Source organism: Juglans regia, chromosome 9 (genome assembly GCF_001411555.2).
Source record: "Juglans regia cultivar Chandler chromosome 9, Walnut 2.0, whole genome shotgun sequence".
Taxonomy (NCBI): Eukaryota; Viridiplantae; Streptophyta; class Magnoliopsida; order Fagales; family Juglandaceae; genus Juglans; species Juglans regia.
The window spans coordinates 21,399,057-21,422,298 of NC_049909.1; the positions used below are offsets into that span (position 1 = coordinate 21,399,057).

At 34.4% G+C, this 23,242-nt stretch overlaps 3 protein-coding genes and 1 pseudogene across 12 annotated transcripts; 2 read left to right on the forward strand and 2 right to left on the reverse strand.

Annotated features, from left to right (window-relative positions):
- Positions 1 to 1,424: 1,424 nt before the first annotated feature.
- On the reverse strand, positions 1,425 to 4,165 carry LOC108985349 (B-box zinc finger protein 22-like). Its single transcript, XM_018957624.2, has 3 exons — positions 3,818 to 4,165; positions 2,894 to 3,322; positions 1,425 to 2,010 (listed from the first exon to the last, which is right to left on the reverse strand). The coding sequence occupies exons 1-3, from the start codon at positions 3,998 to 4,000 to the stop codon at positions 1,735 to 1,737; spliced, it is 888 nt and encodes a 295-aa protein (XP_018813169.1). The 5' UTR covers positions 4,001 to 4,165; the 3' UTR covers positions 1,425 to 1,734.
- Positions 4,166 to 5,878: 1,713 nt separating this feature from the next.
- Positions 5,879 to 9,950, forward strand: LOC108985343 (E3 ubiquitin-protein ligase CCNB1IP1 homolog). Of its 9 annotated transcripts, none has more exons than XM_035693765.1 (11): positions 5,879 to 6,052; positions 6,174 to 6,306; positions 6,409 to 6,487; positions 7,197 to 7,320; positions 7,415 to 7,487; positions 7,876 to 7,921; positions 8,099 to 8,129; positions 8,303 to 8,558; positions 8,665 to 8,828; positions 9,039 to 9,309; positions 9,411 to 9,949. In XM_035693765.1, exons 4-11 carry the CDS (start codon positions 7,239 to 7,241, stop codon positions 9,415 to 9,417), a joined length of 930 nt encoding a protein of 309 aa, XP_035549658.1. In that variant the 5' UTR covers positions 5,879 to 6,052; positions 6,174 to 6,306; positions 6,409 to 6,487; positions 7,197 to 7,238; the 3' UTR covers positions 9,418 to 9,949. The 9 variants fall into 9 exon arrangements, with proteins under 9 accessions (XP_035549658.1, XP_018813152.2, XP_018813154.2 ...); XM_018957607.2 differs by having other exon boundaries at positions 5,879 to 6,022; XM_018957609.2 differs by having other exon boundaries at positions 5,879 to 6,306; positions 6,409 to 6,475; positions 9,411 to 9,950.
- A 335-nt stretch (positions 9,951 to 10,285) lies between these two features.
- LOC108985342 (zinc finger BED domain-containing protein RICESLEEPER 1-like) lies at positions 10,286 to 14,853 on the forward strand. Of its 2 annotated transcripts, none has more exons than XM_018957605.2 (4): positions 10,286 to 10,514; positions 12,280 to 14,277; positions 14,377 to 14,439; positions 14,563 to 14,853. In XM_018957605.2, exons 2-3 carry the CDS (start codon positions 12,306 to 12,308, stop codon positions 14,427 to 14,429), a joined length of 2,025 nt encoding a protein of 674 aa, XP_018813150.2. In that variant the 5' UTR covers positions 10,286 to 10,514; positions 12,280 to 12,305; the 3' UTR covers positions 14,430 to 14,439; positions 14,563 to 14,853. The 2 variants fall into 2 exon arrangements, with proteins under 2 accessions (XP_018813150.2, XP_018813149.2); XM_018957604.2 differs by having other exon boundaries at positions 10,287 to 10,514; positions 12,275 to 14,277.
- A 972-nt stretch (positions 14,854 to 15,825) lies between these two features.
- Positions 15,826 to 18,598, reverse strand: LOC109018311 (annotated as a pseudogene).
- Between the last annotated feature and the right edge of the window lie 4,644 nt (positions 18,599 to 23,242).

Here is a 23,242-nt window from a genome sequence, read left to right on the forward strand (position 1 = left end):
GCAAACAAATAAATTAGATATCAGTTGAAGAAGACCAGAGTTCTCGCTAGTGTTCCAGGGAGATAACTCAAGTTATCAATTAGTTTTTTCGGAACTCAATGATATTTCAGGCAACACCTGGACATTATATATGGCTTTTTTTAAGACCGGATCTCTTGCCTTTCTCCAAGGGTAACAAAGTTTTCTATTCATATAAATGTTTCATGCCCCATTAAATTACAGATGATGTAACGTATGATCTGCTCCCTCAAGCATTTGAACCACCGCCATTACGATCTTTCAATGCAGACTCTATTTATATTTCGGCGTTGGCGTGCATATCTGACTCCCACCAGCCAGTTTTGTATTGCAGGACAACCAAGTATACAAGGGGCATTTAAGGCCGTTTAATGCATCAATGCTGCATTTTTTTTTTTTTTTTTTATACCAGACGATCGATTTAAGAAGTAAAGAGTCGAACGATAAAGATGTAATGGATGCCATTGTGAATTTTTTATTTTGTTAAGTTGGATATCATTCTTAATTGTCAGATCTGTAGAGGTTACTACGAAAATTTCTGTGTAAAATAATATGCCTAAACTACTTTATAATAAATAAAATTTTACAATCTAACATATTACATTAATCCACGTTTTGTGAAGTAATTTGTTTTTTTTCGGTTTTCAAAATCTTTTTGTGTGAACCAAGTATTTCTCTCGTTGATTTGAGAAGGATATGACTCCACTACCAACTAGCAAAATAATAACAAAATTTGAAAACATTGGGTTTTAGGTTGGCCCACAATATGCCTGAAAGTTACCACTTCAAACAAACGGGTTATAAAGAGTAAAAATTAGGGGCAAATTTACATTTCATCGTATTGAGAAGCCAAGAGCCTAAGATTGAAAGTTGATGGCTATGAAAAATGGAGAATATGAAGTACAATCTCAAATGCCACACAATGATAGGCCACAGACGACAAGTAGTACGTTCTCCCATAGGTTGTTGGTCAGAGACTGCTATGTTATTTGCCAAAAAAACAACGTACACGTCGAGTAGAGAAGTTTGGGGGTAGATGGACTTGCGATACGACAAAAGGAACATAAAAATTAAGATCCCAACCAACAAGTGTTTGCTTTCACATGGATAATAAAAGCCAAACAACCAAATGCATATGAAAGAGACCTATTCACAAAACCAATGAAAAAGGGAGGGGGGGAGGGGTTAAAAACAAAGATCTTACAATGTTATTAGGCAGAGGAAGGTATAAGTCAGCATCTACCAAGTTGACTTCACGTCTTTCATACCACGAGAGGCAAAGAGTAATTTCCATTCCAATAGTTGCTCGCAATGCATGAGATATCGTGCAATTCACAGTCGAAAGCATCGATCCAACTATAAATTTTAGGACAATGTGAATGGAAACATTAGCATGGGCAAAAGAATGGGGGGAAAGGGCGGAAGAGATACATTTTTTGGGGGGCAACAACTTGGTGATAACACCTCCATATCCTCATCCAAGGACCATATGACCCAAAATGCAAGTGGAAAATCAGAAATATATACTTACAGAGGAAAGTGCCAGTTCAAATCACAAACATATAGTTGGAATTACAAACACACATTTCTAACTTCAAGCTGCTTATTAGACCTGAAGGAGAAGGAAATACCTACAAATGCTATGGGCACACACTGCAAAACCAGGCGCAGTCCAAACCCAGAGACATCCAAATTATGGAATTTAGGGACCAGAAATTAGATTTGTCTCCACCTTTTTGAGAGTGAGCGATTATGTTGGCAATGCATGGGATTCTGAACACACAAGTGGCACATATCAGGAACAAAAACTGCACCTTCCGATAAATCCTGACAGTTTTTCGGCTGGTGTATTCCTGAGGCATTAGGTGGAGAAGGGACCTGCGGCACTGCCCATGAGGCCTCCGGCGCCGGACCCAAACACTCATCATCATCCAGTTCTTTAGAAGCTCTTAAAAATGGGGAATCAGAGTCCCCGCGTGTGTCACTGTCAGCCTGGAGCAAAAAATCATTTATTAAGAAAGGCAAACCTGTGGACCATAATTATTGTACACTCAGGTGACACAACCACCATCATGCACCACCAAATAGCTTAAAACTCTACGGTAATTTGCATACAGCTGTATACAACCAGGAGCTAGCAAAATCAGCTGGCATAGATACTTCTCAAGAGGAGAGTGGCAGGCACATAACATTCCTCCAACTCCCTTTGACCTTAATACTGAAATAGAGGTATGCTAACAAAATACACGATAGCCATTCTGATTCAACATGCCATATACATTAAAAGACATGTATTCCTCTATATTAACAATAAAGGAACAGAATTGTTGCTGGCAGATGATAATAGGATAGAAGGAAGCTGTACTTACATAATATGTGCATACTTTAAAATAAATATATACATATTAATATGTAACTTGTCTCATTGAGAACGAGTGCTCCCATGTCCATGTCCTTCCTAGTTATAGAGAATAATATGCAATGACATTTCCATGAGCAATTTATTCTTCAGCTCTGATCAGCTATTGCAAAGCGTAACTAAAAACTTAAGGGCACTACATCACCCTTGAGTTTTTTGTTATAAGTACATCACTCCTGAGTGTTTGATCCACAATCCGTTTCATGGCCAACAAAATTTACCACTATCACAATATATAAACCAAAACAAACCAAGGACACTTGGATCATAACTCGTTTTATGTATTACAAGCAAGACCCACTTGCTCATCAACCAGTCGGATACAGAAATAGTTCATGGCCATCCTAATAGAGAAAAAAATTCAAGTCCCAAAGCAAAAGATTCAATCGAAGGAAAGATACTATAATGCTAAAATATGGCTTCACTCGGATGTTCATGGAATAGATATAAGCATACCTTAGATGATCCGTTGTCCATGCAGCCATAAATCTGATTGAATTCAGGAAGCCCAAGATATTCATCTATAGGCCATTGGGGAATGACTCCAGCAACAGAACCCCCAGTATAGGGTACGTTTGGTGCTGCAAAGTCCCCAACTCCACCAACATGGCTGGGTAATACTTCATTGGATTGCCCAGCCGATGGAGACAATGAGTCTCTTCTAGAAAGAGAATGAGCTTTAGTTTCCAGGAATTTTTCACTCGAATTTGCCTTCACTGAGGAAGACAAAGCAACAGGTTTGGTAAATTCAAGACCAACTTTAACACCAGTTAGCAAAAATCTCTGATGCGTGGACACATAAGCATTCGCTGTATGTATGGCAACATCACATTTTCTGCAGAGTAAAGCTCGATCCTCTAGACAAAAGAAGTAGCCAACTGTCTCCTGTAACGGGTGTCAAATAAAAGCAAAAGTTGATTAAAAATACGGGAAAAAAAAAGATTATAAGGAATGACTACTTCCTCGGTCATATTTTTGAGGAAGATGAGAACAAATTCATTAAGCATGCACATTAGATGGATATTTTCAAGGGCTAAGTTCAAAACTAATAAATGTCTATTTCCGACAAATAAAGATCACAATTTCCAGAAATAAGCTGGAAATAGATATTTCTGACAAGCTGAAGATGTATAAATAAAAATCACAAAAACAAAATAAGACAGGTGTTCATATTATAATTGTGTCATCTGAACTAGCTTTTTGGAAACCAAGATGTTTATAAGACCAACTTCTAACAGGAACAATTATAGTAAAGCATCTGCTCCTTTTTCGTACATGCTTCTAAATAGGTGAATCAAACACGAGGCGCTTCAAAAATCCTTAAAAAGCAGGCTTAGAAATATTCAAAAGTGTTAGGTGGAAATAGAGATAAATATATACCTGGCAAATGTCACATTTGGGAATCTGAGACGAGGAGCTCGAGAGAGGGACCCTCTGGTGCATGATGGCCAGCTTGTTGGCCGAGTGAATCTTCTCGTCGCAGGCCCAACACAGTGCCGCCTCGTCCGCGCAGCACAGCACCGCTGCCTCTGCCGCCTCGCACACGTTGCACTGTATCTTCATCGTTTCCTCAGTCCCTTTTCACCTCTAGAACTCTCTATCTATCCCTGCGAGCTGGAATCTAGCGAAATCAATTCCAGCGATGGAGGAATTGAAAATCCTAAAAAATTGGGAATTTGGTATTTTCGCTTGGAGAGGGAGGGAGATGGAGGGTTTAAGAAGGGTAGAGCCGTAGAGATGGTGTTGCTCGGAAGATTTTAAAGAAAAAAGAAAAAAGAAAAAGAAAAGAAAAAGATATTTTCGGAAGGCTGCGTGTTGGGGACTCTGTCTACGTGGCGTCCTCTCTGGGCAGTTTTAATTGATCTTCATTTATCGCATAAATGGATTTAAAAGTGATTTTTTGAATTTATGGTATGTTTGTCAACGAGATGAGATATAAATTATCAAAATTTATCACTATTTTATTTCTAAATATTATTTAAATATAAAATATTTTTTATTTAATTATTATAATTTTTTTAAATTTCAAAAAAAATCATAAATATTAATAAAAAAATTTTAAATTTTAAAATATAAAAATATTTAATTTTATAATATTTTTATTTAACTTTAAGAAATGCTACAATAATTCTAATTTATACCACTCAATTTATCCATTGATATGGCAACACGTAGCTTATTAAACAAAATTAAAAATACAAATATAAAAGAGTATTGTTACATTCATAAATGAATTATATAAAAATAATTTTATAAATTAACGTGGTTTTATCTGATCTGTTAGATCTACTTTATAATAAAAGTAATTTTATAATCTGATGAACCACGTCAAGTTACGTCAGTTTATGAGATTAATTTTATATAATCTCTTTGTGGTTAGAGTATTTTCTAATATAAAAAGGTATGGAAAATTTAAGATTTAAGATTTTAGTTTTTATTTTTTTTTATGTTTTCGGATTTTATTTTATTTTAAATATATAATTTATCTTGAATTCCAAATTCTATTTAATAAAAATGAATTACAAATTATCGTAACAATGAATTTCGAATTCCTTTATTCCTAAAGTTTATCTAAATAAAAAGATTTTAAAATTAGGCTCCGTTTAAATATACAAACAGTTTAATCTCATTTTATTATTATAATTTTTTTAAATTTTTATACAAAATATAATAAATAATTTAATTTTTTCAAATCATAAAATAAAAAATAATATTTTAATAATATTTCATTTAATTTTTAACTTTTATATAAAATTATCTTATGTCATCTCCTTATCCAAACGTGGCCTAAGACATTTTAAGTCTTTTAAATTAAAATTAAAATCAAAATTTATTTATCCAAATGCAACTTTACGAAATTATTTTGTCTGCATAAGAGTTTATATTAATGTGTCATTAATTTTCTTTTGAATTGAGTTTTTAAATTAATTTTTTTTAGTCAAGATTGGCATTGTCATTGTTAAATTATAATGTAATATATTTTTCATCAATGGAAACATATGTTTAAACAAAGGAAAATACAATTCATTTCTACCGAAAGTTTGTTTAAATGAATTTATGATTTTTCAAAAAAAAAAAAAAACTTAAATACTTTAAAAAATTATTTGAAAAAACCTAAAAAAACAAAAAAAGCCTGATCGATTGTGGACATAACATTATCCTTAAACAAAATAGTTATCAAATAAAAAAAATTCTGCTCATCATTTTATATTATATACCATACATAATTATTTTTATTTTTGTTTTTATTAAATATATAGTATATGAATGATAAATAAAAAAATTTAATTTTTTTTTTATAAGGAAGAGTAAAAATATTGCTAAAACAAAAGACAATATATATATATATATATATAGTGAATAATATGTGCGTGAGTAACAAAATTTTATCATTTAATATAAATTGAATCTACTGAATAGTGAATACTGGGGAGGGCCCAATAGACACCAAGTTACCAACGAATCTCAGGAGAACACCGACCTGAGAAAGTGGCGTTTCCAACTCAGAAATTCAGAATCCACGCAACCGTTGCTAAAGCAGCATAACCGACCGGCTGCTTTTCGCGCCAAGTCTTCGATCCTAGGGTTTCGAATCTCACTAGCGCAATCATACCTGTTACGCATTTTGCTCTCTGTGTTTCCTTTTTATTTTCATGCTCATTAGGATAATTTCCTCTCTTTTCTGTTTCTTTCTTTTTTCCTCTTTTTTTTTTTTTTTTTGTTTTGATCTGTACAGGAAGTTCCCGTGCTTATATGTCTGACACAATCTAAGAATTTGGAAGCTTCCTCGGGGTTTCCCGACCTTTTCTCCCTGATGTTTTGTAGTAACAAATAGAGCTTGAGTTCGAGACTGGTTGAAAACAGAGTCGGTTCGTAGTTTAATCATTTTGAGCTTTCTTTTTTGCTAGTTGTTCGTCGTTTTTCTGCGAGTTGATGAATCTCTCGGTTTCGATTTTCGTTTGGATTTCCAGGATTTGTCGTGGATGTCTGATTGAGAAACAAGGGAAGGGCATTGAAGTTTCGGCAAAGAATTGTTTTGTAAGTTTTCAGGTATGGCTCTAAAATGGCATAAAAAAGCTTTACTTTCCTCTGTTTGGTTGCTCAGAAAACGTAGGAAAAAGAAAAGACTTTTAAGTTCTGAAGTATAGATTATTTATGGCTTGGACCTGAGAAGGTAATACATTCCGGATCCAACAGAATGCGCAGCTCTACTGCTTGTTAACTCAAGTTCTTTCCTGAAGTAACGCATTGCTGAACTGATTCCTTACTTTGATAGGTTTACATCTAAAACTTGTAATTTGGGCACCTTTAAGACAAAATCCAATGACCTACTTTTTGAACAAATAGGTCTTTGATCAATATAATTTCCAATTGTTACGGCTGAATTTTTCACCCCCAATGCTTTGCATCAATTTGAAAAAAAAATGTACTCTCTCGTATCTGTTCACTTCATCGTGTCCAGCTGTCTAGTAGCAACAAGTATGAATTTCAAAAGTGTTAATGCGTGTGCTTCTATGTTGAGCCTTTAAGTAGATGATACCTTTTCTTACTTTCCCCAAGGACTGTTTTATGCTGTTTTCTAGTTTGTATTTTGTAGTCAAAGCAAAGATGACAAGAATTTGCCTCTAGTGGGACAAAGCTTTTGCTTTTCTTTACATATTTCACCAAAGAGCTTGCTGCACCGTCTTGTGAAATTCAGAATAAGAGGGCTGAACTTGATTTGAAGGTCTCTTCCCTGACGTATGGTTTTGATTAACAGGTCCTATGAGCCCCATGTATGCCATGAAGTTGATGATTATTTATGACGAATGAAATGAGATGCAATGCGTGCTGGCGAGAACTGGAAGGGCAAGCCATTTCCACCACCTGTGGTCACCTCTTGTGTATCCGAAGCATAATTTGTCTTTCGGACAATTTTTCCAATGAATTGTGTTTGTTGGTGCTTCTGCATAAAGTTTCCCTTAGCAGTGTGAAAAGGTACGGATGATGCTAGCAAGATCCTCGGTAATGATGGAGCATGTCCCATTTGTGACCAAATTCTCTCTAAGAGGTAATTGGTTTTTGATGAGTTGTGAATATTTTATTTTTCTCGAAGCATTCAATTGCTTAAATGTGCTGGATTGCACGTGTAGAATGGATTAAAAAGAAGATGTTATTTCGCTGTGGTCCTGTGGATAACAATTACTGTATAGACAAAATGGTAATCATCGCTTGACATTAGTGGCTCATCTAGATTTATTTCCCCCTAGTCACCTGTTTGAGGAATTCTTTGGAAACCGAGACAACTTGCATGCTGCCATATCATTATACTTATCATTGATCTTCACTATCTAGGCAATCATTGGAGTATGCTGCACTACTTATTCTTCTTTTTAACTTATATACATCAGTTGTATGATCTCATTTCCTCTTACTCTGTCTGGTTTGCCACTTGTCAGTCTGATGAAACCTGTAGATATCAATCCAAATGATGAATGGATAAACGTAAGCAAGCATATCTCTGAAATACTTTTTTTTCTTAGTTATCTCTGAATAATATCATACAGCTATTCTATACTCCTGAATATCTTTATGCAATGAATTCTATCCATGTTCCCTACTCCTGCTTTTCCTTTTCTACCACTCGCTCCTTGTTAATCTTTGCAACAAATTCTTTTGCAGATGGCCTTGGCTGGAGTGTCTCCACAGATACGTATCCTTCTATTCAATTTCCCTGACACTGACAAAGAAGAGTAAAATAAATGTCAAACATCTGGCATGTCACTCTTAAGTCGCTATATCATATAAGCTTAATGGTTTATGTCTTGTTAAATATTGTAAGACGGTATGTTGGCTTGGCTACATATCTTTCCTTGACAAACTCAGTGATGAAGAGTGCATACAGAAGTGTGATGTTCTACATCGGGCAAAAGGAATTGGAAATGCAGTTCAAGATGAACAGAATAGTTGCTCAATGTCGGCAAAAATGTGAAGCAATGCAAGAAAAATTCACAGAAAAACTTGAGCAGGTGCATACTGCATACCAGAAAATGGCCAAGAGATGCCAAATGATGGAGCAAGAGATTGAGAGCTTGTCCAAGGATAAGCAGGAGCTCCAGGAAAAATTCTCTGAGAAATCCAGGTCAGCCTCTATTATTGTCGTATCTGCTCATTGATGCCAATTATCGATAGTGTATTTTGGTAATTTGCTTATTGGGCTTCGATACAAAATATAATTCCAATGCCAGGCAGAAGAGAAAACTTGATGAAATGTACGACCAATTGAGAAGCGAGTATGATTCAATGAAACGATCAGCCATCCAACCTGCAGGCAGCTTTTATCCAAGAAATGGGCCTGACTTGTTCGCCAACCCAGCTAACATGATGGATAACAGAGACAACATTAGAAAAGGTAAACTTTTTTACCCTTTTATTAACAATTTCTGTCAAGAGTGTAAGCTAGCGTCTATTGTCACCAGAAAAGAAGTTTTTATATACCAAGTTTTCTAATTTCTTATAATAGTCGGAATGTTAGGCTTTTCAAGGCCATCAATGAGACTGAGGTTAGGTCGACAACACATTTCTGCTTAAACCTTTCAAAAACTAGATGACTTATTTATAGCAGGTTGGCCGCTTTTCACTCCTGACACTCCAGGGCCTAGAGAGGATGTATGGCCAGCGAGACAGAATAGCTCAAACTCTGGCACCTTTGATGTATCTGTTGGCTCACCAGCAAAACAACCAGTCATCCCCGTCGATGCTGGCAACAGAAGGGCTGGTGGTCACCCTGTTTTTGGAGCTGGAGCTAGTAACCCCTCAACGACTTTAAGAAACTTGATACTCTCCCCCATTAAGAGGCCTCAGCTCTCTCGTAACCGCCCTCAGATGTTTACGTAAGTGGCTAGCTTAAAAGTCTGCCAAAAGTTCCACTTTGCTACCTATTTCTGAAGTTTCCTGAATTATTATTATTATTATTATTATTATTATTTTACAGGTTTTAAGCCTGGAGTTGAGGGCTTGCAATTTGCCAGATCGATCTTAGTGATGCTTGATACTTATATTCTTGATGTAATTTTTCTTTCCCCGTGCACGCGAACCACAAGTATTGATGAAGCTCTATTTTAGTTTTTGTTTCCTTTTCTACTCTTCCAAATTGACCATCTTTGGGTGAAGAGCTGCCAATTGGTAATTACAAAGATATGGAAATGCTATTGCTTTATAATTACCTATTTTTGGATGGTAAGAATCAGTTGCTAATCCACAGTTTCTCATGTCATGCAATGCATCTCACGCATTTACTGGGTCGACCTTGTATCATTTGTCTTTCTTATTTTTAGCTACGGAGTGGAAAGATGAGGACGATTATTATAAAGTGACGCACAAAGAAGAAGAAACCCCAGGGCCTGGATCATTTTAACAGGGTGTGCTGGTTCGGATCTCGGGTACAAACTTGATGCTTCAATAGTTAGAGATATTCAAGATTTGTCTCGTCTCAGTCCAAGTCAATGCAATCCCCTTACATGTAGCAAATATCATTCGGGTCAGGTGCAAAAACAAACTTGATTCACGGATTGTTCCCAGTTAGGAAATTTATCAAATTTAAAAGAAAACTATTATTTTTTTATACAATTACTAATTGCAACGGTTGATATGACTTATTCCAACTGATTTTATAAATGGAAAAATTAACATTGCTGAGATTAAAATTCTCGGCCATATTCTGTATTCCATTAAGGTGAGCCTACGGCTAAGGGCTAACCGAACCGCACAAAGGAAATTGTAAACCCAAATCGGACCCAAGTTGTTTTGGGTTAGTTCAAAAGGGTCCAAACCTATCCATCCTCGACTCTCTATAATTCAATATCATATCCAAATAAGGCAATGACCCACCCACTCCAATTATCCCAGATCAAGCCCAAGTCACAGCCGAATCGATCTGGGTTGTAGCCTTTTCGGAGCTAACCCATATTTTCTTTCTTAGCGACAACGGGTTCAGTCTCTTTTCAGGGTTACGGCTCGCAATCCAACCCTAAACCTCCACGGACCCTCCGATCGGACTGTCCCTGAAGTTCCACATTGAGCTTCCGCGACAACCTCTGTAAGACCCTAATTATTTCCATTTTATATCTCTCTTTGTTGGGTTTTCATATCAATTAAGATTTGTTCACGTAATTGGATGCTTGTTGGGTAGATATTGGGATGATCCATTTTTTTTTTAAGATTTTCGTGTTGAGTTAATGGCTGTAGAGGAATTGGGGCCTGAAATTATCGTTTTCTGTGATTGAAGTTTGTAACTTTGATGTAACTTCTGGTTTTTTTTTTATCTGGGTTTTTGTTATTGTGTGAAGATATTTTGTTTTGCGGGTTACTAACTTAGATAGGCAACCTATATATATATATATATATATATATATATATATATATATATATATATATATTGCGTTCTGATCCGAATTGTGAGAGTGTTGTTCCATATAGGTTTAATTGTCCCGTTATTTCATGATTGAGGGATGCTACTCATCATCCCACACCACATATTTTACTTATTTTAATATTATTATTTATTATTGATTATTTTATTTTATTCTTATTAAACTAATTGAGTTGTTCTACTTATCATCCATACACCACATATTTGTTATAGGAAAAATGAAAAAAAAATTAAAATAGGTTTGGTGTGTGGGGATGGTAAGTAGAATTATTCTTGAATGATTATATTCAATTACGTGTGCAGCCAACAGGCAGGCAAGCACACTGGTTGGTTCAATGGAGAGCCACTTGTTTCACTTGAGAAGTGTTTGTTATACAATGGTTGATTATTGGGAAACCTAAACTCAAAATTACTATCTCATTTTGATGATCCAAATTTGTGCCCTTTATTCTTTTTTTACTTTATTCTTGACAATCTGAAATTTTTTGGTGGTTTTCGACGCTTGGGTTGATTGGGACCCAGAATCTCGATTTTGAAGTATGTTAAATAATTGCACTTGCAGAGTTTCAGGTCTTTCTGTCTACTTTGTGTGGGTGTTGGGAACTTGGGGGGGGGGGGTGTCTTTGCAGGTTTCTTGCCCTTTGAGTTTGATTCTTCTTGATGAAATATTGAGATTTTTTTTGGGATTATGTTGTTTGTTTCTATTTAATATAACTGAATAATAAACCGTCAAATTTCTCACGGTTTGGAACTGGTCTATTCGTCTAATTTGTTTGTTGCTTGATTCTTATTTTTTATTTGGCATTTCTGTGTTTCATTCGAGTAAGAGATCAACCATTAAGGTTTTGTTAGGATACAATTCACTTTTTGACTATTTTGATACTTATCTTAAAGATCTATTTTTTTTTATTTTTCAAGAGATCTCATGTAAGGCAACTTGTCTTAAATGATGATTAATGCTTATTGCCTCGATTTTGAATGTAATTTGTCAGTTGGCAAAAGTTTTAGTGAAGATTATTAGAGAGAAAACTGCTAGGTGGGTTTGGTTTTTGTTTGCTCCTGTTACTAGCCAGTGTGTGGATTTTTTCCAACTGGATTAAAAAATGTGAATTTAGGGCAGAATTTCGTTGTGTGCTTTGATTACACTTGCAATTTCTTCGGAAGTGATATTATAGAGTAATTTGGGTTGTTCCGCCACTTGCATCTGTTTGTATATTAGCATTATAGTATTCTAATGGATGTGGTTAAGAGACCTCTGGTACTAGTAGTATGAAATGTTGATACTTGAGGGGCCATTAATGGGTTTATGTTTATAGTAATTGATGGTTTATCAGAACTCTTATGGCTTTGTTGTGTTTTCAATGATCAAGGTTCATAATAGTTCTGTGCTGGACTTGTTTACTTATTTTGTATCCATATTTCTTCAGTGCAGACCTTTGTAAATTTCAAGCCTATGAAATGGAATTATCGAATGACTTGGCTGGTAAGAAACCAAAGCGGTTGACATCTGTGGTTTGGAATCATTTTGAGAGGGTCAGAAAGGCTGACAGTTGTTATGCTGTTTGTATACATTGTAACAAGAAACTCAGTGGATCAAGCAATAGCGGAACAACACATCTGAGAAACCACCTAATGCGATGTCTGAAAAGATCATCCACTATTGATGTGTCTCAACTACTTGCAGCAAAGAGGAGGAAAAAAGATACTCCCCTGGCCCTTGCAAATATCAATTTCGATGAAGGACAGAGAAAAGATGATTATATTAAGCCAACAATTTTGAAGTTTGATCAGGATCAGAAAAAGGATGAAATCATTAACCTTGGAAGTAGTAAGTTCGATCAGGAGAGAAGTCGGCTTGATCTTGCTCGCATGATTATATTACATGGTTACCCATTGGCCATGGTTGACCACGTTGGATTCAAAGTATTTGTCAAGAATCTTCAGCCGACATTTGACGTTGTGCGAAACGGTGCTGTTGAGCAAGCTTGTATGGAAATTTACGAGAAAGAGAAACTGAAAATGTACGAGGCAATAAATCAATTGCATGGCAGAATTAACCTTTGTGTTGAAATGTGGTCTTCACTTGAAAATGTTGAGTATTTGTGTTTGACAGCACATTATATTGATGAGGATTGGAAATTACAGAAGAAGATTCTGAATTTTGTCACACTTGATTCTTCTCATACTGAAGACATGCTTTCTGAAGTGATTAATAAGTGTCTAATGGATTGGGATGTTGACCATAAGTTGTTTGCCTTGACATTTGATGATTGTTCCACAGATGACGACATTGTCCTGAGAATTAAAGAACAGATCTCTCATAAAAGGCCTCTTTTGAGTAATGGTCAGTTATTTGATGTGCGATCTGCTGCACACGTTTTAAATTTGATTGTTCAAGATGCTCTGGAAGCATTGCGAGAGGTGACCCAAAAGATTCGAGGAAGTGTCAAATATGTTAGAAGTTCACAAGTAACACAAGGAAAGTTTAATGAGTTTGCCCAACAAGTCGGAATCAGCAGTAAGAAGAACTTGCTTCTTGATTGTCCAGTTCGATGGAACTCAACATATATCATGCTTGAAACGGCCTTAGAATACAGGGGTGTGTTTTCTCTTCTGCAAGAGCATGATCCTGCCTACACAGTAGCTCTAACTGATGCAGAGTGGGAATGGACCAGTTCTGTAACTGGTTATTTAAAACTTTTTGTTGAAATCATAAATGTCTTTTCTAGCAACAAATTCCCAACTGCAAATATGTATTTTCCTGAGATTTGTGATGTTCACATCCAATTAATAGAATGGTGCAAGAGTCCAGATAATTTTCTTAGTTCCATGGCATTGAAGATGAAAGCTAAGTTCGATAAATATTGGAGCAAGTGCAGTTTGGCTTTGGCGGTAGCAGCCATCTTAGATCCTCGATTCAAAATGAAGTTAGTGGAGTATTATTATTCACAGATTTATGGTAGTACTGCTTTGGATCGCATCAAGGAAGTTTCTGATGGTATAAAAGAACTTTTCAATGCATACTCTATCTGCTCAACCATGGTTGATCAAGGTTCCGCTTTGCCCGGTAGCAGCTTACCCAGTACTGGTAATGACACCAGGGATAGACTAAGGGGCTTTGACAAATTTCTTCACGAGACTTCTCAAAGTCAAAATGCAACATCAGACTTAGACAAATATTTAGAGGAACCAGTATTTCCTCGTAATTGTGATTTCAACATCTTGAATTGGTGGAAAGTTCATATGCCAAGGTACCCTATCTTGTCCATGATGGCTCGTGATGTTCTTGGGACTCCCATGTCGACTATTGCACAAGGGTCTGCATTTAACTCTGGAGGCAGAGTGCTTGATCATTGTAGAAGCTCACTGAATGCAGATACTCTACAGGCTTTGATATGCACACAAGATTGGTTGCGGATTGAATCAAGAGGTATGTGCATTAAATTTTTTTTCATTTATAAATATATTTGAATTACTTAATCTATTGATCAGTAAAACATATCTAATTATTTCTACTCTTCTGTATCAGATTTCAGTCCATCCTCGAGTTATATCCTACCACTTGCCATTGAATCAAATTAATTTGTCTAGGGTATATATCTTTGTTGGTTCTTTTATGATGCATTCTTCTCAAAATGTCTAGATTCTGTGAAGTATATATATGTGCCAACAGCCAATCAACTTATTTATGGTTTGATGGTGTTTTTTGTGCAAGGCTGACGGACACATCGGCTCATATGATAATGTCTAATTGTTTTTTACACTCGGGCGGTATCCTAGAAGCTGCTGTGCCCTTACTGCTTACTTTGCCCGTCTATTCTGCATGTTCATATGTCGCAGCTAAATTTGTTATTACAGCTTCGAGTTATGCATCAAGAAGCAGTGTACATTTTAGAAGACTTAGATTCTGACAATTATGCTAAATTAGAGGGACCCTCTCTCTCTCTCTCTCTCCAAGGAAATCTGATCCACTTTCTTTTAATAAATATTTAAGTTTTATTGTTTTCTTTATTATTACAGTTTTTTTTTTTTTTTAATTTTTGTTTTCTGAAATTTTTCCTTGTTTTATTTTATTTGGTTTCTTTTATGTTTTATTTTCTTGGCTTTTAATGCATTAAATGTTCATGGGCAATTTGAACTCGTAGCAATATTAAATGTAGTAGGGTTTATATGTTGTATCTAACTTTCTCTATATTATAAAAAATATTTTGATAAAAAAAATAACCGAAAATCATGATCTGCTGTCTCTCACTCTCACAGCCATAATTAATTTGATTATTGTGGCAAGCTCAACAGCTTTTACTTTTTAGACAGATATAATAAAGTTCCAACAGGGTATAAATAATATTGCAGATAAATTAAAAACCAACGAGGTATAAATAGAAGGAGGGGTTGGGGTCTCAACAATTGTTCCATAATGGTCAGTACAGTGTAGACATTGGACAACCAAAGTGGTCCCAATTTCATGGTTCCTTTATTCATAGCCAACAGATGGGCTGCGGTAGAGAAATCATTATTTTTTTTGAGTGGTAATAGAAATGGATGCACCTAGAGGGTGGTAGGCATGGAAAAGCAGAAAGAGAAGTGGTGGTAGGTTAGATGGGAAGGAGATAGAGGAAGAAGAGAGATGAAAAGAAGAAAGGGATACAAGGAGAGGGGAGAAAACTCTATAAGAAAGCGTATTATTAAGGAGAGCTGATGAGGATGTTTTGTTGGGGAATAGGTGGATGGTGGAGGATGAAAGAGGAGAGAGGGAGAGCTTTTCTCGAAAAGCTGCAGAGATATCAATGTTTCTGGTTTTTCATAGGCATGGTTATTATCAATTATTAAATACAACTAGGAGAGAAAAATGGAAGAAGACGACCTTATAGAATTACCCTCGTGACCTTATGCAATAGTGGAAATAAAAATGACATGAAGCTAAGGATGAATAATTATTGGGGGAGCTGACAAACGTTAGAGGGGAAGCTGAAACCATATCACCTAGTGCAGAACGCAGAGGTCAGTCACGAGGCCTAAGACAGAGAAGTGTTGATTATTCTATGAAGTTTTTCATGTTGGGTCCAAAGACATATTTAATTAGCGACTCCTTGATAGATAGCAACTCAGGGAACTCTGTCTTCAACTTCGTTACATCCAACTCGTTGTTGCAACGAGGGGCAGCAAGGACCTTGGCCTGTTCTTCAAGTGTGAAGTTTGCCCACTTGAAATCAGGGTCAATGTATTGCTTGTACAGCTTGAGAACCTCATTGTGGCTCACAACCCCAGGGTTCGTGAAGTTCCATATACCCCTCAAATTTGGCTTTGCCATCTCAATTCAAATGGGTAGAAGCTCATCCAAGACAGTCATGCTATTTGGGATGTTAACCACTTTGCTATAATGAGATATCTTATATATGAAGTTGCCTGGATTGTTTAGGTCAGATGATATTGGCATCCGACCTCTTAAAACGCAGACATTGTCATATGCTTCTAGCAGCTCTTGGACCTGATTAAAAAATAAAAATAAACTTATTAGGCAAACACATAATCTTAGAAAAGATATAAAAATAGACCCAATGATTCTTAATAAATTACCATAGCCCTAGTTTTGGAAAAGAAAGAACCGGCGTAATTGGATTTGTTTTTCTCTGTAAATCCAATGCCAGAGCCTTCAGGATGTGCATACTGGTATATACATCCTGAAGAAAAATGCATCATCAAGAGTCCATGCTCTCTACAAACTTCTACTAAGGTTAAGGCTCCAGCAACATTCGTGCGAATTGTTTCTGACTTGTGAAACTCGCACCAATCTGCATTAGGTTTACCAGTCACACCAGCAGCATTAAAAACATGGGCTGGCTTAACATTATGAATATCTGCCAAAAGTGATGACCGATCCTCTAGACGCCCTCTTCCGTATTCAAATGGAATTCCTTGTTTTTCACATAACATTCCAAGCTGACCCCCAACCCAACCAGTTCTACCGTAGATCAAGAACTTCAAGGAATGTTTTTTAGGAAAGCCACTTCGTTTAGAAGATGGATCCCGCAACATTTAAGACATTATGAGATGCAAAGTTGCCATCTTCTGAACCATTTAAATGTCCCTCAGTTTGACCAGGCATCATCAGCATTCTTGGATGAGGAAGCAGTGCCCCGGAGACGTCACCCCACCAATCAGGATTGTTGACGTACCATTCCATGGTCTTTTTCAGCCCTTCTTTCCAAGTAGTCCGCGCAGACCATCCCAATTTACGTAGCTTCTGATCATCTAGAAAGCACCTTTGGTCGTTAATTGGTCTGTTCTCAACAAACTTGATGTTTGTCGCTGGGTCTTCTGAGAAAAGTTTGCATATATCTTTGGTCACATCAATAACTCTCATTTCCTCCGTTGTCCCAATATTGTAAACATGACTTACCTCTCCCGCCTGAAGAATGACTTCGAAAGCCTCAGCAACATCCTCGCAATATAAACAACTCCTTACATGAGACCCATCGCCGTGAATTGGAAGATGCTTCCCTTGCATGGCCAAGAGGATGAACTTTGGTATTAATTTCTCAGGAAACTGGTTGGGCCCATAAACATTATTCCCACGTGTCGTTATCACAGGTAATCCATATGATCTACCTTATGCCATAACAAGCATTTCTGCTCCAGCTTTTGATGCAGAGTATGGATTTGGTGGGAGGAGTTGAGAAGCCTCGTGGTTTCCGACAACAGCATCCTCATCTGTCTCCCCATAGACCTCGTCCGTACTAACATGGATGAACCTCTTGATCTGGCCAGTGGCCTTGCAGGCTTCTAAAAGGACATGGGTACCAGCGATATTGTTCTTGACAAACTCAAAGCTGTTACCAAACGAGTTGTCAACATGAGTCTGGGCTGCAAAGTGCATTATGGTGTCGATAGATTCGGTGACGAGGAGATAGTTGACAAGGTCAGCACTGCCAATGTCCCCTTCGACAAACTTCATATTGGGAGATGATTTAGAGGGAAGGAGGTTTTTCATATTTGAGCAGTAATCAAGCTTATCAAGGACGATGATTTTGTAGTCAGAGTAGTTACGAATGAGCCGGTTGACAACATGGGATGCAATGAAACCAGCAGCCCCAGTAACGAGGATGTTCTTTGGGTTATAATTCGCCATCTCAAACCAGTGTCTACAAAAGAAACATTTAAAGCTAAGTATTTTGCATTATTTGATTAAATTTTTCGCAAAAACAAAAGAAAAAAGAACGCACGCAAGACAGATCCATTGAAACAGGTTGGAGATCCCCACAATAAATAGAAAAGCTCCCATTTAAAGAAAAGGAAATAAAAGGAAGATCTCAGGATACTCCCAGTCTACATTTGGTTGCTTACGAACTGAAGGAAAAGAACAGTATACATAATATTATCTTATTTCCCACTACACATAGATCACTTATCACAAAAATCAAAACGAACTATTATCTACACCTCGTAGAATTTACTTGTCTGAAAATCGCTAGCTAACTTTTTAGAAACTAAACAACAGAAGACATAAGCCTCACTTTTTCTTTTCCCTCCACTCTTTCCAGGTAACGCAGACAGATACAAATAAAAATAAAATACAGACAACAAAACAAGCTAGAATCAAAATTAATCAGTTCAACGTTCATCAAGCCCCAACACAAGTTACCAGATCCAACATGTTTTGTAGAACCGGAAAGCAATTACACGATCCATGTATATTCACATACCGCTCATAGTTAAACTAAGAATCCCATTGCTGAAAACGCATGGTAGACACACACACACCCAAGCACCCAAGTCATGGTAAGCAAATGTATGTCTTTAAATAAAACCAAATAGCGTAATTAATATAAAAATTGTTCATAAATCTAACTATGGTAGTGAGAATGACGCATGTTAAAGAGAGCTCCAAAAAATGAATCATTCTTGATTCTTCTAGGAAGCTAGAGCTAATGTAGACAATGTACCATTTATATTATTAAAGTGAGAATATTTGATTTGTAAGATTCAATTTTTAAATTTATTTTGCAAATCAAAATCATCCCATATATATAATCGGTGTGTAAGATGTATCCTCCACTTCTGTTTACAAGTATAAATGTTCGTGCTTACGAAATTAGCACTTTTTGATATAAACCATGAGTACACGTAATTTGAGAGAAGGAAAAAAGTCTAATTGAACTTACCAGTGAGGACAGCAAGAGAGAGAGAGAGAGAGAGAGTTACGGACAAGGTAATGAAAGATGGGAGAAAGCTCGAAGATATGGTAGTTTGGGAGAGGGGGAAAAGTTGGAGGATACACTCCCTAAAATTTGCATCAGCGAGACAGTTGAACTTTATAAGGGAAGTCGTAGAGGGTCCTCAACTGACAGAATGCCCTCCACTGGACCATTCAGTCAACAGTACATTACGGGAATCACGCTCTTTCGTAGCTAGGACTTTTTTTTTTTTTTTTTCCATTTTCATTTTTGTACGTGGAAGTTGATTTGATGTCAGGTGGTTTAAAGTTTTGGCATTGATTTCATTAAAATTATTTCATTAAAATTATTTCTAAAATTTAATAAAAAGTATATAATTTTTATAAATTCAAAACCTCTCTAAATATAATTTTATATTGAATTAACCATTGAATTCATCAAAATAATAATATAATATTATTTTTTAATAAAAATATTTTTTATATTTTATAATTACACTAATAATATATTAATTAATAATTAATTTGATTCATACATTATTATTACAAGACGGTTAGAGATTAAACGTAAATAAAAAAGATATTTAGAGATTATTATTACATTTATCCCTTTGACTAATCTAATACAGCTCTATTTTGAAGCAATTTATCGTATTTTACATTTGATTAGATTTTTTATGAAGCCAATGCCAATATTAAAAAAACTTTTTAAGTAAGGCCATTGCCAGTTGAATCTTTTTATTTTGGAAAAAGCTACTCTTCATGTTGGTAGAACCTGAGCTACTGCTGGGTTTTTTTTTTTATTTTTTTATTTAATGGTTAAATAAATATTTTTTAATAATATTATATATATTTTTAAAATGTATTTAAAAGTATTAAAATATATATGTAAAAAAAAGCAAAATAATAATAATAATAATAACAAGAAAAATGAACTAGCGAGAGCTCCCAGAGGTAGTTGTAGAGCCACATTTTTATTTTTTTAAAAAAATTCTTCTTTAACTAATCATCTAATATTATATCAAGATTAACTTTAGAATTATAGTTAAAAAATAGTAAGTATTTTTATATTGAATTTTTACTTTTATCAAAACAATATAAGATAAATACTTTAATCACAAAAAGATTTTATAAAAATAAATCTACAAACTAACATAACTTGATGTCTTACGTGTTAGATTATACAGTTACTTTTATTGTATAATAGATAAAACATATCATATAAACCTATGTCAATTTATAGATTTATTTTGTAAAATCTTCTAGTACTTCTTTAAATATAACCTCAAATGCTTGTCAATCAATCAAACGGAATGAAATTATGCTCTCCATCATGAAATCGTAGAAAATATTGTTATGCATCAACCAAGAAACACTAGTACTAGAGCAAATTGTCATTTTTATAAGGAGAAGTGTTTTAATCATAAAAAGATATTATAAAAATAAATTTATAAGCTAATTTGATCTGATGTGGTATATGAATTTATAAAATTATTTTTATTGTAATGTAGATTTTAAATATCATATAAAATCACATTAATTTATAAATTTATTTTTATAAAATCTTTTTATCATCGTAAGACGTCTCCTATTATAAAGTTATGGACATAAAGTCCAGCATAAACTTCGTGCACGAACTGATGTGTTAAATGTCTTGTAACTTCGTTTGAAATTTTGAAAAAATATTTCCATTTTTTTCAACCCTACCTAAATCTCTTTTACCCGCATTTCAGACGTCACTTTTCATCCCAAAATCTCATTTTTCCGTCACCCTCTCTCAGATCAAACCTTCACGTGTCGAACGCTTTGTCAATGGGTCACAGTTCTCCGCCATTTTTCTATCTTCGTCCAAAGCTAGGTCAAGCATATTTTTTTGTCGTTGTCATCTACGTCATGACACCTCTGATTTGAAGTTGATTTATCTAGATTTCTGGATGCATAGGGCTGATCATGTCCAAACATGGTCTTCTATCGACGCCTCTACCACTCTCCATCAACATCTATTCGATGACAGTTTTCCGGCCCCTCTGTGAACTGGTTAAGGTACAGCCTATATCTAGAGTTTTTGAATAATTTTATAAAATCTTTTAATTGATAAATCTTTATTCTGTTGTAGTCTTGAGCAAAAACCCAGAAGTCTCGAGGATCGAGTTTGCAAATCTAGGGATTCTATTGTCCTATTTATTCCTTCTAGCCAGTGGCGGATTTAGCCTTCGGTTGTATTCGTAATCCATCTCATCTCACTTTAATTCATCTTATTTCATCATTATAATTTTTTTAAATTTTCATACAAAATATAATAAATAATTCAATTTTTTCAAATTTTAAAATAATTATTTTAAATTTCCACACAAAATATAATAAATAATTCAACTTTTATTTTATTATTTATAAACTATCTTAATCTATCTCAGCTCATCGTTGAATTCAAATCACTCATTAGATAGAGCTTAAAAGGAGGCACATGGCCCTCTCAAATTTTTTTTTTAAATTTAAAATAGTCTCTAAATTTTATATATAATTTTATTATTTCATGTATATAGAAATTGGCCCCTCAAAAAAAATTTATAACTTTCTTATTCCTATATGCTAAACTTTTGTAAAATTTCAATATATATAGAAATATTTCTATAATTTTTTTCCTATAATCACTAGATTTTGAATAATTTTTATATATTATCTATTTTCAAGGATGTGGCCCCATTAAAATTAAATTAAAACTAAGATTAGGAGAAATAACAAACTATTAACACTAACCCCCAAAGTTTTTTATTATATAATATTAAGTTTCTTAATATAGAATCCAAAGTGAAAACGCAAGAAAAACTATTTAAGATTGATGATTTATATGAAAAATAGTGGAGATAATTTATTCCTTAAACTTCATTGAGTAATAAAAATTTTATTTAAGGTCTCAATTATAGTATTCTATGCTAAATGTGATACCAAAATAGATAGATTTTTCATGAAACTTGATAAACTAACTTAGATATTAGAATGAAAGATACATTCTAAAAGATCACTTGATAACTTCTATGAAGAAAATAATTTCCAAATACTTTATATTTACAAAAATAATAATGGATGAATATTATTCTATAAAATATTGTGGTAAAAAATCTGAAAGAGACATTAAGTTGTGTGTTTAAAATTTTATTTCTACATTATTTGACAAATTGTTGAAATTTAATTTTATATACAATTATGCTTTATGATTTTGTAATATTTTTTTATTTTACATAAACATCTCGAGCAATAGAAAAGTCGCCCCCTAAGAAAAATTGTTGGTTCCGCCACTACTTCTAGTCCTCATTGTAATTTGTACATCTGAATTGTTGCTTTGGATGTTGTTTCATATGTTAATTTGGGTGTAGTTTCATATAGATAATTGAATAATTTTATCTGAGAAATTTTACATTATACACTATTTATGTGATATAATTTAATTAAAAAAATAAATTTAAAAATTTAAATCTTACAAATCAAATCATATCATGTGAATAGTATTCGATATAAATTCCTTCAAATAGCTTAGAAACTTACAAGTTGGAAGCTCAAGTTGCGCTTAATTTATAAATCCAAGTCTTGGGTTGTAATGAAGTTGACAATACTAGTTGTTCATAAATCCAATCCAAGCCTTGGATAGTTGCCATTGTAATTGTTTATTTTGCTTGAGGGCCTATCCTAATATGTAAATTCACATGCAGCTGTAATTGTTGGTTTATTGTGTTTTGTGTAGGTCATTGTACTTTATTATAATTGAAGGATTAGCTTCATTGTAAAACTTGATTTAGGGTTGATTTGATTACACAAAATTAAATAATCTTATCTTATTTTATAATTATAATTTTTTCAAACTCTCACACAAAATATAATAAATAATTCAACTTTTTCAAATATCAAAATAAAAATAATATTCAAAATTTATACTATAACAATATTTTATTTAACTTTCAAAAAAACATCTTATCTTATTTCATTTGAACTGCGTAACTAAACGAGGTCTTAATATGCATTTGATGAAATGGCACCCACTTCATAATTAGGGTAAAAAAAAAAATCTAATGCCATTTAAGTTTGTGAGCTAGTTGTGCCAAATTTACAAGCTAGCCATTTTTTTCGTTATAAATGAGGTATATAGCTAAACTATATGAATAGCCGAATTTCTTAATCCCCTATCATAAATGACGATGGACAACCTTAATGAAGAACAATCAAATTT

What these genes read in the sequence shown, in the direction of transcription:
- LOC108985349 (XM_018957624.2), bottom strand. Translation starts at nt 4,000, where the DNA reads ATGAAGATACAGTGCAACGTGTGCGAGGCGGCAGAGGCAGCGGTGCTG. An exon ending in CCAAATGTGACATTTGCCAG is followed by an intron (nt 3,323 to 3,817) that starts GTATATATTTAT and finishes CACCCGTTACAG; the next exon opens with GAGACAGTTGGCTACTTCTT. An exon ending in TGGACAACGGATCATCTAAG is followed by an intron (nt 2,011 to 2,893) that starts GTATGCTTATAT and finishes TTTTTGCTCCAG; the next exon opens with GCTGACAGTGACACACGCGG.
- LOC108985343 (XM_018957609.2), top strand. Translation starts at nt 7,239, where the DNA reads ATGACGAATGAAATGAGATGCAATGCGTGCTGGCGAGAACTGGAAGGG. An exon ending in GACCAAATTCTCTCTAAGAG is followed by an intron (nt 7,488 to 7,875) that starts GTAATTGGTTTT and finishes GCCACTTGTCAG; the next exon opens with TCTGATGAAACCTGTAGATA. An exon ending in TGGAGTGTCTCCACAGATAC is followed by an intron (nt 8,130 to 8,302) that starts GTATCCTTCTAT and finishes TGACAAACTCAG; the next exon opens with TGATGAAGAGTGCATACAGA.
- LOC108985342 (XM_018957605.2), top strand. Translation starts at nt 12,306, where the DNA reads ATGGAATTATCGAATGACTTGGCTGGTAAGAAACCAAAGCGGTTGACA. An exon ending in GTTGCGGATTGAATCAAGAG is followed by an intron (nt 14,278 to 14,376) that starts GTATGTGCATTA and finishes CTTCTGTATCAG; the next exon opens with ATTTCAGTCCATCCTCGAGT.